Raw genomic sequence first — 16,695 nt, forward strand, 5'->3', positions numbered from 1 at the left:
GACAGGGTCACTTTAAGAAGAACATGGCCCCACATCTGTCCATAGATCCATAGGTTGGGTTTGAGCTGCAATACCACATACAACCTTTGGATCTTAGTGGCACTTTGGACCTTAGTGTTTGTAAAAAAAAAAAAAAAACAGCCATGAATTTCTCACCCCTTTAGGCCATGTTCACACAACGTGAGAGACCGGCCTTTCCGTGACCCCGGCAGGGTCACGGAACGGCCGGTCTCTGCACAGATCATCCTGGCCGCAGGGTTCTGATGCGGGCGCATCAGCGTGCGCCCGCATAAGAACTTGCCACTGCACACAAGGAAGCAAGCGGCCGGAGCCGCTCGCTTCATTGTGTAATCTGACAGGGTTTCCTACGGCCACAATTCACTGAATTGCTGCCGCAGAAAACTAACATGTCAGTTATTTGCGGGTCTGCATGGGATCCAGGCCGTAGCGTATACGATGTGTATCCGCTCCTGCCGGGATCCCATAGCAGATAAGGCTATGTTCACAGGTGCACAAAGTACGGCCGTTGTTGTCGATGGCAACAACGGACGTACTTTTACTTAGTGTGAACATAGCCTAAACATGAGACTAGGGAATAGTTTAACAGCAACATCAGCTCCACTATATCTGTACACCATATAATATTATTTTGGGCACTCATTCATGTTTTCTCTCCTTTGGCTTCTAGATGGTCTACTGGCCCATGGCCTTCTTCATCCCCCCGTCGGTGTTTGCTGTCCATCTCCAGTTTAATCTCTTATACCAATTCTGGATCCACACGGAGGTAAGCGTCCTGGCTTCTCCTCGCCTCCGCCGCTCCTTGCCTTGGGCATTGTCTTAGTAAATCCACCAGGACCTGATTTATTGTGTACGAGAAATCTTTGTCTGACTCCCTTAAAGAAAACCATCTGTTGGTTCTCCCTGAATATATTGCTAAGTTTATAAGGAACAATGAGAGCAGTTGGTCTCAATTAGATAACATTCTTTTGTTCGATCTGTAGAATATCAGCCTCCCCCTCCCCATCCTTGTAACTCCCGTCTGCATCTTGTAACATTTTGGGCCTCGATAGGAAAATACTTTTCCAATGGGGGTTTTCTTGCCAAGATAAAAACGAGAACCAGGGCAAGAGTTTGGAGGTGAATGATGGAAACAATTGATGTGTATCCTCCATGCGAAGGTGAATTCAATGGCCAAGGGTGTGGTTTCTCCGTCTTCTTTATTGATTGGGAAGAATCCAGTCATCTGATGAGGTTATACATTGACTTGCTTACGGGATGACCCAAAGGTATTAATACTATAACTAGGGATGGTCCAAACCGAGTTCGGTTTGGGTTCGTACGAACCCGCACTCTTGGTAATAATTCCCCCTGTCTGCCCGCTCCGTGCAGCCTGCGGATCCAGCAGGAGGACCGCCTGGAAAACTGGGATACAGCTATAGCCATAGGCTGTATCCCAGTTTCCCAGGCGGTCCTCCCGCTGTATCCACCCGCTCCACGGAGCAGGCAGACAGCGGGAATCTGATGCCGAACGTTCGGGTTTATACTAACCCGAACCTCGGAGGGTTCGGACCATCCCTAACTATAACCCCAGATCTAGAAAGGGTTAAACCATTGGGTTAAACCCATTGGAAAACCTAAGCCCATCTGTTGTCATCCTCCAGAACGTTGCATCATTGTGGAGCAGTATTATAGTAGTTATATTCTTGTATATATGAGCAGTATTATAGTAGTTACATTCCTGTATATAGGGGGTAGTATTATAGTAGTTATATTCCTGTATATAGGAGCAGTATTATAGTAGTTATATTCCTGTATATAGGAGCAGTATTATAGTAGTTATATTCTTGTATATATGAGCAGTATTATAGTAGTTACATTCCTGCATATAGGAGCAGTATTATAGTAGTTATATTCCTGTATATAGGGGCAGTATTATAGTAGTTATATTTTTGCATATAGGAGCAGTATTATAGTAGTTATATTCTTGTATATAGGAGCAGTATTATAGTAGTTGTATTCTTGTATATACAAGCAGTATTATAGTAGTTATATTCCTGTATATAGGAGCAGTATTATAGTAGTTGTATTCTTGTATATAGGAGCAGTATTATAGTAGTTGTATTCTTGTATATACAAGCAGTATTATAGTAGTTCTCATTGAAGAATGCAGAGTTTCTTCTCCAGGAAATAGGACATTCGCACTTAGTTATACACTTCTCTTTCATCCTTTGTATATAAACATTCTTGTCTAATTCACATTGAAGTAGCTTTTATTTCTAATCTCCCGGCTCTGTAGCGTCTCCCTCCTCCAGAGTGCCATATTATCTTTCCATGGCTGACTAGCTGAGATTGTTTTATCTCCAATCATCAAATATTTTCATTGTACACTGTAGTGTGGACATTGGGCTATGGTTGTGTAATACGCTCAATGAAGTAGAAAACGGCCTCATCAGGTAGAAAAACAGAATAAATCAGGACCGAATCTTAAGATTTGCGTTTTGTGTAACTAAGGAAACAAACGCTAATCCCTCATGTTGGTTTTGCTTGCCTTCGACTCCTGCTGAGACTTTGCTTTACAAATGTGGCCACTGACTCCATCTGTGTAAATACGCAGAGCCGCCATGTTTCTCGGGTTTCTTATATATAACTTTGCTTCATTGTATAATTTGCACATGATATGAAATCTACCATGAAAATGTCATCTACAGTAGTACCGATTCTGACATACAGCTCTTCCATCCAGAGTGCTCTTCAAAATTTCGCTGGTTGCCACTGGCAGCAGACTACGTTTGTTGTCAGACCCGCCCCCAACCTCTCAGATGGGGTTCTTATATGTATTTATGAAAGGGGGAACCGACAGAGTTCATCTATTTTTTGAAAGATTTTAAATGTGTTTTTCTTGGAGTACTCATAAAATAGAGGATAACAAGCTAACTGCAGGGGCTCTGACCACCAAGACCCCCACCAATTCTGAGAATGGAAATGGGGTGAGGATCCTGGTGGCTGTACCCTCAGTCATCTGTTTACTACCCCTGTTCAATGGACTTGGAGTTATAAGCTGACATTAGAATACCCCTTTAGTAGTGGTCGAGCTCTTCGGGTTCAACGACTTTCTCTGTTCATTTTCTGCGTCCATTATAAATCTTTTTGCTTTTTGAATTGTCCCACAATGCTTTACTATAATACAATGTTTCTATGTATATATTTCTGTATAGTTCATAAACAACCTTGGTCCATTGGAGCTGATCCTTAACACTCCAAGTCACCACAGAGTCCATCATGGTAAGTGGGGTGTCTTATTTCGTATAGAAATTATGGGAAAATATACAATTTAGCTTGATTTCATAGTGGTACTCCAAAGAGAAAAAAAAAAGTTTTTAAAGCGACTCTGTACCCACAATCTGACCCCCCAAACCCCTTGTACCTTCGGATAGCTGCTTTTAATCCAAGATCTGTCCTGGGGTCCGTTCGGCAGGGGATGCAGTTATTGTTTTAAAAACGACTTTCAATCCGGCAGCGCTGTGTCTAACGGCCGGGGCTTACATTTGTATATGCATTAGGCTGGCACCACCTCTCCGTCCTTCCTCCCCACCCTCCTCAGCATTAGGAATGATCCAGGAACATTTACTGCTGTTTGAGCTTTGCACGGGTGTCTTAATGATCCAGCCCATGTTCATTATACACACAGGTGGGGAATAGGAAGCAATCTGCCTGGAGCATTCCTAATGATGAGGAGGGTGGGGAGGAGGGAAGGAGAGGGTGTGCCAGCCTAATGCATATACTAATGTAAGCCCCGGCCGTTAGACACAGCGCTGTTGGATTAAAAGTTGTTTTTACAACAATAACTGCATCCCCTGCCGAACGGACCCCAGGACAGATCTTGGATTAAAAGCAGCTATCCGAAGGTACAAGGGGTTTGGGGGGGACAGATTGTGTGTACAGAGTCACTTTAAATAAACTGGTATCAGCAAGCTATAAAAATTTGTATCTGTGTTGTATTGTTGTGTTTACATGGATAACTATCAATCTTTACAGGTAGAAATCCATACTGCATAGATTCTAACTATGGCGGCACGCTGATCATCTGGGACAGGATATTCGGTGAGTGACATGCATGGTTGATGGGATTGTTTAGGCTCTGTTCTCACTGCAGTAATATCTATGTAACATTTAACAGACATCAGGGAAGGCTCAGTATCTGAGTATCTGCATGTAGCAGCGCTAATGTTATGTGACTTTGCTTGGGCCAGGGCTTGAGCAGGCCGGCTATTCCTGACACAGCCACTGGCAGCAGCAGAAAGGCAATGTCACCCATGAGTCAATAATAAGATGTAAGGTTCTGCACCATGTAACTGTTTTCAGCCTCGTAAGCCAACATATACTGTACACGCTCTAGTGAAAAAACTGCTTATGGTGGTGCAAATCTCCAGATAGAATCAGAAAGCTATGATCCAACCAACATAGTAAGAAGAATAAAGTCTGGATGCACTCACCGATACAGCAGGAAAATGTTTTTATTCTTTTACTTGTGCTCTTTCAGCATAACTCGTGCAGGCGGAGGACGCCAACCACCCACCACTGATGATTGGACTGAATGTCACCCATGAGGTTCACACTACGGACAAAGCACCAAGATTCCTTACAGAAACCCCCCGTGCGGACTCAGCGCCCAATCCTGCCTTCTATGTGTTTGAATGGGAGGGCTTTCGGGACTCCGCTCTTCGTGCCTCTTCGCTTAAGGAATTGACATGTCGATTCTTTGAGTGGAGAGGCACATAGAGCGAAGGTGCGCAAGCCCTCCCGTTCAAAGAGATTGAAGGCAGCATTTGGCACAGGGGTTTTTTGTATGGAATCTTGGTGCCGATTCCGTAGTGTGAACAGGGCCTTACAGCTGCCGTTCAATGTAAAAATGTAAAAAATAACACACACACACACACACACACACATACATATATATATATATATATATATATATACATACATTTTTATTTAATTTTTTTTATTAAAGGTTGATTCCAGTTATATGACTTTATTAAAGGGGAACTTCTTGGTGTCAGAAAGTTATATAGATTTATAATTTACCTCTACTTAAAAATCTCTAGTCTTCCAGTACTTCTCAGCTGCTGTATGTCCTGCAGGAAGTGGGGTATTCTTTCCAGTCTGACACATGCTCTCTGCTGCCACTTCTGTCCATGTCAGGAACTGTCCAGAGCGGTAGCAAATCCCCTTAGAAAACCTCTCCTGCTCTGGACAGTTCCTGGCATGGACAAAGGTGGCAGCAGAGAGCACTGTGTCAGACTGGAGACAATACACCACCTCCTGCAGGACATACAGCAGCTGATAAGTATGGGAAGACTGGAGATATTTAAGTAGAGGTAAATTATAAATCTGTATAACTTTCTGACACCAGTTGATTAGAAAGAAAATTTTCCCCTTTAAAGAAATGTAAAAACAATCCTCCCTTTTTCTTCAGAATACCCCTTTAATGTAATTCCTTATAATAATCCTGTGAGCTGGCGGCAGCTTGTGTGACTGGGAGCCCGGGGTGTAATCAGAGCTGATTGCTCACGTAAGATCTCATCAATATTCCGGCTACAAACACCCGGCATTTGTTAAGCTTGCTGGATTAGGGTCCTTGGCTGCGGCTGCAGAATGAGCTCCTGGCTCCTGGCGGACGGCGCTGCAATCAGCAACCTGAAATGATATATACAAGTGATAGATTACGCCATCCTATAAATACATTTTAAAGCAGCTTATTAGATGCATTTGTTGACTTAACAACAGCAACACAGTGTCAGGAGAAGGCCGGCAAAGCTTGCAGATAAATGATCCGGATGGGGAAATTAATGGCCTGGATCCCTGTATATTATGAGTCAGCGTGATTTATTATTTTCTCATTTCAAGGAACGTTTGTGCCGGAAAAAGAGAAAGTCGTGTACGGCCTGACCCATCCAATAAACACGTTTGAACCATTTAATGTCCAGGTAATCTTTGATTTACTGTTATTATGTTGGTTTTTTTTGTAATTTACATTCTTTTCAAATTCCCCATTAAACACTAGATAGAACAGGGAGAAGTGCTCAGCTTAGTGCTTCAGTCCTTGGGGGAGATTTATCCAACATGGTGTAAAGTGAGACAGGCCCAGTTGCCCCTAGCAACCAATCAGATTCCACCTTTCATTCCTCACAGACTCTTTGGAAAATGAAAGGTGGAATCTGATTGGTTGCTAGGGACAACTGAGTCAGTTTCACACCATGTTTGATAACTCTTCCCCCTTGACTCTGTCCCTGTCCTACTGCAGGAGATGGGTTTTGCAACAAGACAGAGAAAGTAGCAGGTTGGGGAGTGAAGCGCTGAGCTATGTGCTTCTCCTGCCTAGTGATCAGTGACGGTCTAAACACCCAAATTTTAATGTAAGATGTCTTTCAAAGTGACAGTAACACTTAGAGGATCATTCTCAATGATCAGCCGTTATTTGTGGAGGACCCTTGTAGCAAATGTTCAATTTCCCTGCAGCTACACCCCTGGAAGTATAAGGAATGACTCTGTTTCAATTGAAATTAATGATCGGGAAACCATCAGTTTTTTTCTGACTGTAAAAATGTATGAGAAAAAAACAAAAACAAAGCATACTCACCTGCTGCACGGCTGCAGCCAGCTTCCCCCTCTGTCTTCTGACTTGTGCACCACAGTGCCTCTTGTGGCCAGAGTCATAATGCTGCCTCTGGCTAAAAGGGTGACTGACAGAATCAGGAGCCAGTGGCTCCCAGCCTTGTCAAGCACAGTGCCGCATTTAACTGTATGCGCTTCTGATTAGGAGTGATTACAGTTAAAGGGCCAGCGTTAGCACTTGCTTGGATGCTGGCGCTGGATCGGGCTGCCATGCAGCGCATCCAGAACCCTAGACAGGTTTCGGATGTGCATCCAGAGCTGTCTGGAATTCTAAATGCCTCCATAGGGTTCTATAGGTCATCCATGCTAGAATTCAAGGGGTCTATCCTATCAGTTCCAGGCCTATTTTGCAGCATGGACACCCTTCAGGAAAACTTTTGAAAGGTGCCATGCCTAAAAGAACCCTATGGATCAGGAAATCTCTCTGGATTACATTTAATTATCCATACATGAGGAGTGAGGGCCCTGCTTGCATGTTTAGTACATAAATATGCCACTAGATGGCGATGTAGCTGTGCAAATAATGCTCCAAATATCCAATATGTCCCCCTTGGCTCTCAACAATGCCCATTCGCAAAACCGTATTTCCATCAGATTTAACGGCTACAACATGGCAACAAATGGATCAGTTGCAGTAGACTCGATCCTTCAAGAAACCCCATAACCAGAAGTCGTGTGAGTGAGGAGGCCGTGCTGCTAGGAAATAACGTCTGATTTATGCAAATAGAATATGGCGCCACCTATCGGCAACTTTTTGTAACAATATTTCGTCTATGAGTTAAGAAAACTTTATTTCCCTCAGCTCCTGTAGACACCCCCATGATTGTCCAGGTTATTGTAATTATATATATTGTCGCAGCTTACGTGTTATATTAGTATACCCGGATCATACAAGCAGTGTCAGTCACATGGTTAATTCTCCATCTTGGCAATGGCCCCACAATCTGAGAGCAGCTGTGTAGCTTTCACCTCCCTGAGTCCCGGATCAGAACACTATTAATCAATATCCCCTCGGCTTGTTTATACCGCTCACTTGCTGCACTCTGTGTATATAACAGGAGGACCGACCATAATTAGCCATTCAGCTCTCCCCGATGAGTCCCAGTGTGTGTCTATCCATCACCTTTCTTGTTGATTACAGCTCTGGATGACATACTTACTCACTGCCTTGTAAAATGCCCCATTTACTATGGGGAATGTATGGAGCTCCGGCTGATCCGCCGGCTGTTTATAAACACTTATTGAGCTGAACTTTCATGTGCTTTATACTTCTTCTATTAATTTAACTTAAAGCGATATATTTTCTACAAAATGTACAGAATTAAGAAGATTTACAACCGATAGAAATAATCTACCTAAATAGTTTCAGTCCCTTTGTAAGTACATGATGTTATTCTATACTGATCTTATACTTCAGAGCTGCACTCACTATTCTGCTGGTGGGGTCACTGTGTACATACATTACATTACTGATCCTGAGTTACATCCTGTATTATACCCCAGAGCTGCACTCACTATTCTGCTGGTGGGGTCACTGTGTACATACATTACATTACTGATCCTGAGTTACATCCTGTATTATACTCCAGAGCTGCACTCACTATTCTGCTGGTGGGGTCACTGTGTACATACATTACTGATCCTGTACTGATCCTGAGTTACATCCTGTATTATACTCCAGAGCTGCACTCACTATTCTGCTGGTGGGGTCACTGTGCACATACATTACATTACTGATCCTGAGTTATATCCTGTATTATACTCCAGAGCTGCACTCACTATTCTGCTGGTGGAATCCATGTGGACATGTATATTCTCTGCTTGTTTATTGCCCGCACATTGCTTGCTTTATTATTTTGTATTTTGTGACATTTTCCATGTTGTATTTTTTCATAGCTGCAACATTGTATCTATATTTGGAAGACATTCTGGAGCACTCCCGGCTTCTTCAACAAACTGTCTGTGATATTTAAAGGGCCGGGATGGGGACCGGGAAAACCTCGGCTTGGACTTCCAGAGGAACTTCCAACGGTAACTGATTAACATGTAATTGAAATTGATGGGATACAAATATTTGGGTTTTTACCACAACAATATTATTGAGCCAAATGTAATATAAGATGTGGAGTTATAGACGTGTATTCTCAGTCAGCTCCCATTAGGGCCACATTATACACATGGATGTAGTGCACTACATGAGTCAATGTAGCAGAGCTCAGATTACAAATTACAAGAGATATATTACTTATGTTACAGATTCAGGCTATGTTCACACAACATACTATTTTGAAAAAAAAAACGTCCGTTCTTTACATACTGCAATGATATGCATTAAAGTCAATGGAATAACAGCCGTAGTTTTCACACAATGGGTTGAACAACGGCTGTTGTATGTTGTATGGCACTCAAAACAAAAATAGTATGTTGCGTGAACATAGCCTCAAAAAGGTAAAGTTGAGTCATTCAAGTTGTGCAACATGTAGTAGGGCACTTAAAGGGGTACTCCGGCAATTTACTTTCTTCCAAATCAACTGGCGGCAGAAATTTATATAGTCTTCCGCTACTTATCAGCTGCTGTATGTCCTGCAGGAAGGGGTGTATTATTTCCAGTCTGACACAGTGCTCTCTGCTGCCACCTCTGTCCATGTCAGGAACTGTCCAGAGCAGGAAAGGTTTTCTATGGGGATTTGCTGCTGCTCTGGACAGTTCCTGACATGGACAGAGGTGGCAGCAGAGAGCACTGTGTCAGACTGGAAAGAATACACCACTTCCTGCAGGACATACAGCAGCTGATAAGTCCTGGAAGACTGAAGATTTTTAAATAGAAGTAAATTACAAATCTACATACCTTTCTTACACCAGTTTTTTTTTAAAGGAAAAAAATCGCCATAGTACCCATTTAATTCATATTAGTCAGTTAGCAGAAGAATGGGGCAGTGATAAAGAGGTATGAGGGTGAAAAAGCTGATAGGAAGAACAGTAACTGCAGGTTCATGTACTATCACATCTCACATAACATCTTTATACATTTTGTTGTTTGCAGGTGACTGGAGATGAAAAACCCTATGACCCGCAGCTGTCAGGATTCTTACAGATATATGGGACGATTCATTTTTTTCTGTTACTGGCCGTCTACCAGCACATGTTTGAAGCTAAATTTGTAAGTTTATATTGAATCTGACATTTTGGGAAGGGTTAAGGGATTAGTTATAGAGACTCTAACCCTTCTAACCCCAACCATAACCTAACCCTCACTGTAAAGGTTTAAAGTAGAAGTCATGTGGTGTCCTACCATGGGTGTTACTAGTTTGAACACCCCTCGCAAAAGCCTTGTACTGTAAGAAACAATGTGTTAATGAAGGTGTATATTTGAGTTTTACCACATGAGGTCACTGTCTATATATTTGTAACTGTTGCACAGCTGTAGTCATGTAAGGGCTATTTTGTTTGTGATCTGCACACCAATGAGAGTTACTCTTCTCTTCTACCTATCTCTACCCTCCTTTCTTCTCACACTATCTTCTCCCAAACTCACAGAAGCTGTTACATACACCCTGTAGGCAGTTTTCACATGGGGAGAGGAAGTGCAGACCCACACTTAGTCAGTTCCTTTCTGTTTCTTAAAGGAGTAGGACACACAGATCAGGCATCTTTGCTGAGCTTATCCAAAAGCCTGGCTCTGCCAGTTTCCCTGTCCAGGACAGTCCAGCTGTAGTGTACCCTTATGGAGAACACAGAGACTTTCTTTAAAGCAACACTTATCCTCAAGATGCAGTGCTAAACCCCTTAAGAGGGGACAAGTCAGAGACCACCCCAACCCACGGCGTGAACATCTTAAACACAGTGCAGGACAGTGTCCTAAAGTAGAGGAACAGAATAGAGCGAAGCAGCTAAAAGCCTACGTACTCTATCTCGAAGCGCAGATGACACTGGATATCTTCGAACACTTCGCTCAACTCAGGTAACTAGGACTGGGGCTTGTGTCACCCTGATAGGACGGGTAACTCGATACTGCAGGGCAAAAGGTGGTATAGTGACAAATGTCGAAACACGGGCACAAGTATTCTTCTTCTTTCAAGTATTCTCTTCATATCTTCTTCTTCTAAAGTTCCAGCAGAGCACAGTACTACATTGGTTTGGGACTCTCAAGACCTACTCCTCTCCACTATTCTCTCTACTCTTCTCAGCACGCAACCAAGCCCGCACTGCTACTCTTCTCTATACCTCAAACAGCTCTCAGTGCAGATCTAGACAAGTCAGGTCTGTACTATACGATTTACTCATATCACAGAAGATTTCAAAGTAAAGAAAGAGTTTATTTACTTTACCAGGTCTGGTGATTATTGCACCAGCGCTTACACACAAGCTACACTGTCCTTGGGTCATTTCCCCTTTCTGTGGGTGGTGGTACCGACAGTCCGGGTGGGTCATAACTCCACTCCGGACCACGGTGATAAGCACCCAAGGGACCCATCACAACCCGGCAGGTCATCAACCATTGGGGAAAAGTATAGCCAGCCACAAATAACTAAAGGCAGGTGTGTGTCTTCATACCTGTGTGCTGAGTCAGCACTGATGTCATGACATCCTACCACCTGGCTGAGGTATACTCTACCGACCAACCACCGCAGTAGTGGAGTCACACAGGACCATCTAGCAAGTGACCAGTCGCAGCCGCCACAGGTGGCCCACCATAGTCTCATGGGGGCTGGAATGGGGGAGATGTGGGGTGATGCGGAAGGATAATAAACTAGATTTAGTTTGTGCCCCATAGCGCCCATCCAGGATCCTGCATAGCCGCTGGTGTCCTGCAGCTCTTCCAGCTGCAACGTACGTACCCAGCGTATCCAGTTGAAACATCATGTACTCGGCTCTTCCAGCTGCAACATGTCACGTACCCGGCTCTTCTAGCTGCAACATCATGTACCCAGCTAATGGGGTGGGACAGCATCCTAGCCATTGACTGGCTGACCGGGCAATCTCTCAGCCGGGCCGTGATGTTGCAGTTGGAAGAGCCGGGTACAGGACACGTACAGGATATGTGTAGGCTAGTAGTAGTAATAGTAGCAGTATAGTATAAAACATGGTGGATAGTACAGGAGATGTGTAGGCTAGTAGTAATAGTAGAAGTATAGTATAAAACATGGCGGATAATACAGGAGATGTGTAGGCTAGTAGTAGTAATAATAGCAGTATAGTATAAGACATGGCGGATAGTACAGGAGATGTGTAGGCTAGTAGTAGTAATAGTAGCAGTATAGTATAAAACATGGCGGATAGTACAGGAGATGTGTAGGCTAGTAGTAGTAATAGTAGCAGTATAGTATAAAACATGGTGGATAGTACAGGAGATGTGTAGGCTAGTAGTAGTAATAGTAGCAGTATAGTATAAAACATGGCGGATAGTACAGGAGATGTGTAGGCTAGTAGTAGTAATAGTAGAAGTATAGTATAAAACATGGCGGATAGTACAGGAGATGTGTAGGCTAGTAGTAGTAATAGTAGCAGTATAGTATAAAACATGGCGGATAGTACAGGAGATGAGTAGGCTAGTAGTAGTAATAGTAGCAGTATAGTATAAAACATGGCGGATAGTACAGGAGATGAGTAGGCTAGTAGTAGTAATAGTAGCAGTATAGTATAAAACATGGCGGATAGTACAGGAGATGTGTAGGCTAGTAGTAATAATAGAAGTATAGTATAAAACATGGAGGATAGTACAGGAGATGTGTAGGCTAGTTGTAGTAATAGTAGCAGTATAGTATAAAACATGGCGGATAGTACAGGAGATGTGTAGGCTAGTAGTAGTAATAGTAGCAGTATAGTATAAAACATGGCGGATAGTACAGGAGATGTGTAGGCTAGTAGTAGTAATAGTAGCAGTATAGTATAAAACATGGCGGATAGTACAGGAGATGTGTAGGCTAGTAGTAGTAATAGTAGCAGTATAGTATAAAACATGGCGGATAGTACAGGATATGTGTAGGCTAGTAGTAGTAATAGTAGCAGTATAGTATAAAACATGGCGGATAGTACAGGATATGTGTAGGCTAGTAGTAGTAATAGTAGCAGTATAGTATAAAACATGGCGGATAGTACAGGAGATGTGTAGGCTAGTTGTAGTAATAGTAGCAGTATAGTATAAAACATGGCGGATAGTACAGGAGATGTGTAGGCTAGTAGTAGTAATAGTAGCAGTATAGTATAAAACATGGCGGATAGTACAGGAGATGTGTAGGCTAGTAGTAGTAATAGTAGCAGTATAGTATAAAACATGGCGGATAGTACAGGAGATGTGTAGGCTAGTAGTAGTAATAGTAGCAGTATAGTATAAAACATGGCGGATAGTACAGGAGATGTGTAGCCTAGTAGTAATAGTAGCAGTATAGTATAAAACATGGCGGATAGTACAGGAGATGTGTAGGCTAGTAGTAGTAATAGTAGCAGTATAGTATAAAACATGGCGGATAGTACAGGATATGTGTAGGCTAGTAGTAGTAATAGTAGCAGTATAGTATAAAACATGGCGGATAGTACAGGAGATGTGTAGGCTAGTAGTAATAGTAGCAGTATAGTATAAAACATGGCGGATAGTACAGGAGATGTGTAGGCTAGTAGTAGTAATAGTAGCAGTATAGTATAAAACATGGCGGATAGTACAGGAGATGTGTAGGCTAGTAGTAATAGTAGCAGTATAGTATAAAACATGGCGGATAGTACAGGAGATGTGTAGGCTAGTAGTAGTAATAGTAGCAGTATAGTATAAAACATGGCGGATAGTACAGGATATGTGTAGGCTAGTAGTAGTAATAGTAGCAGTATAGTATAAAACATGGCGGATAGTACAGGAGATGTGTAGGCTAGTAGTAATAGTAGCAGTATAGTATAAAACATGGCGGATAGTACAGGAGATGTGTAGGCTAGTAGTAAAAGTAGCAGTATAGTATAAAACATGGCGGATAGTACAGGAGATGTGTAGGCTAGTAGTAGTAATAGCAGCAGTATAGTATAAAACATGGCGGATAGTACAGGAGATGTGTAGGCTAGTAGTAGTAATAGCAGCAGTATAGTATAAAACATGGCGGATAGTACAGGAGATGTGTAGGCTAGTAGTAGTAATAGTAGCAGTATAGTATAAAACATGGCGGATAGTACAGGATATGTGTAGGACTAGTAGTAGTAATAGTAGCAGTATAGTATAAAACATGGCGGATAGTACAGGAGATGTGTAGGCTAGTAGTAGTAATAGTAGCAGTATAGTATAAAATATAGCGGATAGTACAGGAGATGTGTAGGCTAGTAGTAGAAATAGTAGCAGTATAGTATAAAACATGGCGGATAGTACAGGAGATGTGTAGGCTAGTAGTAGTAATAGTAGCAGTATAGTATAAAACATGGCGGATAGTACAGGAGATGTGTAGGCTAGTAGTAGTAATAGTAGCAGTATAGTATAAAACATGGCGGATAGTACAGGAGATGTGTAGGCTAGTAGTAGTAATAGTAGCAGTATAGTATAAAACATGGCGGACAGTACAGGAGATGTGTAGCCTAGTAGTAGACACCAAACATAACCAAAATGGTTAAAAAAATTGTTGTGTCAGTAAAAAACTAAAATTCTGATTATTATCATCATCAAGATGTTGATGAATTGTTCTTTTCTTCCAGATATTATCACAAACAGTAATTCTCGTGAGAATCCTGTACATCCTCCTGACCCTAACAGCCCTGGGATATCTAATGGAGAAGAGGTGAGAACTTCACTATTGTCACTGCTTTTATCTTTTTTGTAAGTGTTTCTTAAAAGGGCTATCCAGGATCAGAAAAATGTTCCCGCTCTTTTAGAAACAGTGCCACCCCGTCCTAAGGTTGTGTGGGGTATTACAACTTGGCTGAGTTCACTACAATGGAACTGAATTGCAATACCGCACTTAAACTGCATAAAAGAGTAGTGTTGTTTCTGTTTTCCTAATCTTGGATAATCCCTTTAATTCTTAAAGGGGAAGACTGGTATTAAGACTTAGTCTTTATTGACTCAGAGCTACACAGTTAGTTTCTGGAAAAGTTTAAACATAATCTGTCACTAGGTTTCTGACGCCTTAAATGAGGGGCAGCATTAACTAGTGGCAGAAATGCTGACAAGAACTTATGTATTACTCGCATCATTCTGTTTAGCCGTTCTCCTAATATGCAGGAGAACAGGATTCTTGCTGCACCACTAACTCCGCCCACTAGCTGCTAATTGACAGTTGACTGCCTGTACACAGCAGGGATAGATAACTGCCAATCAGCAGCTTGTGGGCAGAGTTTGCTGGAGCTCATAAATATCCAGGACTATATGGCTTTGGCTGCCCAGGTATGATGGAAATTGTAGTTTTGCAACAGCTGGAGTGTCAAGGTTAGCCATCACTGATTTAGGGGGATAAGTGATACATCATTCTTTTCAGCCTCTATGCCACTAGTTTATAATACACTTATATAAGACAGCACAAACTTACTAAAAGAGAAATGTTAGAAAAAGGCTTTTTCATTTTTTCTTCCCAAGAAACAGCGCCGCTCCTATCCACGCTGGCCATGCATGGTATTGCAGCTCAACTGAAATTGCCAAACCCAACACCCAAATTCTCTGTGTATTCCTATAATAGTATATATAACAGCCTCCATCGGTGGTATACATAACATCTGGGCATGCCTGAATGTCTAATGAGCCTTATCTGAAAAAAATCTAGAAATAAAATCACATTTCTTTTTGTCTATCTTACTTTTTTTTTTAGGCCCAAAGCAGCTATTTTAGAATTCTTCCGCTGTTCTGTCTTCCTGTTGCTTCAGAGATACGGCTACCTAACCACGGATATTCCTAATCTGACAACTATATGCGAGGTAGGAAATCCAACTTTTTTATTAAATGCAAGTAAAAAAAAAAAAAAATCATGGTTGTCCTGTACATTATATCCCTACTTGTGTTGCTTGTGATTTCATCATCATCATCATCATCATCATCCTGGTTTTCCTCCCTTCCTGAGATGAATTTCCCCCTTACAAGGCGCATTAGTGGTGCGGGTGTTTTCTTCTTGGCTTTGACCCGTTTCTATCCCCCTCTTTATGGCATGTTTATGCTCGCTGAGCCCCGGCTATAGTCTGCTCTTGGTTTCCACTGCACAGATCCGCTCCAGAAACCTTGCACTTCATAAACCAGTCTGATCTCCACCATCGATTTCTTAGGTGTTCCAGCGCTTACCAGGTAGAGGGATAGTGGTTTTCAAGATGGAGTTAGAAGAAGTTTATGAAGTGTCGTATGAATGCAGAGCAAGCTATAAAGGGGAAGCCAATTGTTTAGAGACGTATGTGGAATAAATTCCGAGTTGTTCGGGATCTGCGGGGCTGCTGCAAGGAATTATTTTCCGAGAAATTCTTAAAAAAAAAAACACAGGATGCTTTTACAAAAGAAACAGAGCAAAATGAAATCAATATCATGATGTAAATGTACAATGGAATTATATCAATATCACAAGATGTTATACAGCCAGCTATGTGGGAGGGGGATAGATGATAGATAGATAGATAGATAGATAGATAGATAGATAGGAGATAGATAGATAGATAGATAGATAGATAGGAGATAGATAGATAGATAGATAGATAGATAGATAGATAGATAGATAGGAGATAGATAGATAGGAGATAGATAGATAGGAGATAGATAGATAGGAGATAGATAGATAGGAGATAGATAGATAGATAGATAGATAGATAGGAGATAGATAGATAGATAGATAGATAGATAGATAGATAGATAGATAGGAGATAGATAGATAGATAGGAGATAGATAGGAGATAGATAGATAGGAGATAGATAGATAGGAGATAGATAGATAGATAGATAGATAGATAGGAGATAGATAGATAGATAGATAGATAGGAGATAGATAGATAGATAGATAGATAGATAGATAGATAGATAGATAGATAGATAGATAGGAGATAGATAGATAGATAGATAGATAGATAGGAGATAGATAGATAGAT

The 16,695-nt window shown here is 41.8% G+C and overlaps 1 protein-coding gene across 2 annotated transcripts in view; it reads left to right on the top strand.

The window, feature by feature from the left end:
- The window catches only part of AGMO (alkylglycerol monooxygenase), a 111,216-nt gene that overhangs the window by 54,717 nt on the left and 39,804 nt on the right, over positions 1-16,695 (top strand). For both annotated transcript variants that reach the window (XM_069960608.1, XM_069960609.1), the window contains 8 exons: positions 689-784; positions 3,216-3,282; positions 4,036-4,101; positions 5,905-5,984; positions 8,569-8,703; positions 9,716-9,832; positions 14,338-14,420; positions 15,444-15,549. In XM_069960608.1, coding sequence (XP_069816709.1) covers positions 689-784; positions 3,216-3,282; positions 4,036-4,101; positions 5,905-5,984; positions 8,569-8,703; positions 9,716-9,832; positions 14,338-14,420; positions 15,444-15,549 — 750 coding nt within the window. The remainder of the gene's footprint in view (positions 1-688; positions 785-3,215; positions 3,283-4,035; positions 4,102-5,904; positions 5,985-8,568; positions 8,704-9,715; positions 9,833-14,337; positions 14,421-15,443; positions 15,550-16,695) is intronic.

The sequence above is a fragment of the Dendropsophus ebraccatus genome, chromosome 2, assembly GCF_027789765.1.
Source record: "Dendropsophus ebraccatus isolate aDenEbr1 chromosome 2, aDenEbr1.pat, whole genome shotgun sequence".
NCBI lineage: Eukaryota > Metazoa > Chordata > Amphibia > Anura > Hylidae > Dendropsophus > Dendropsophus ebraccatus.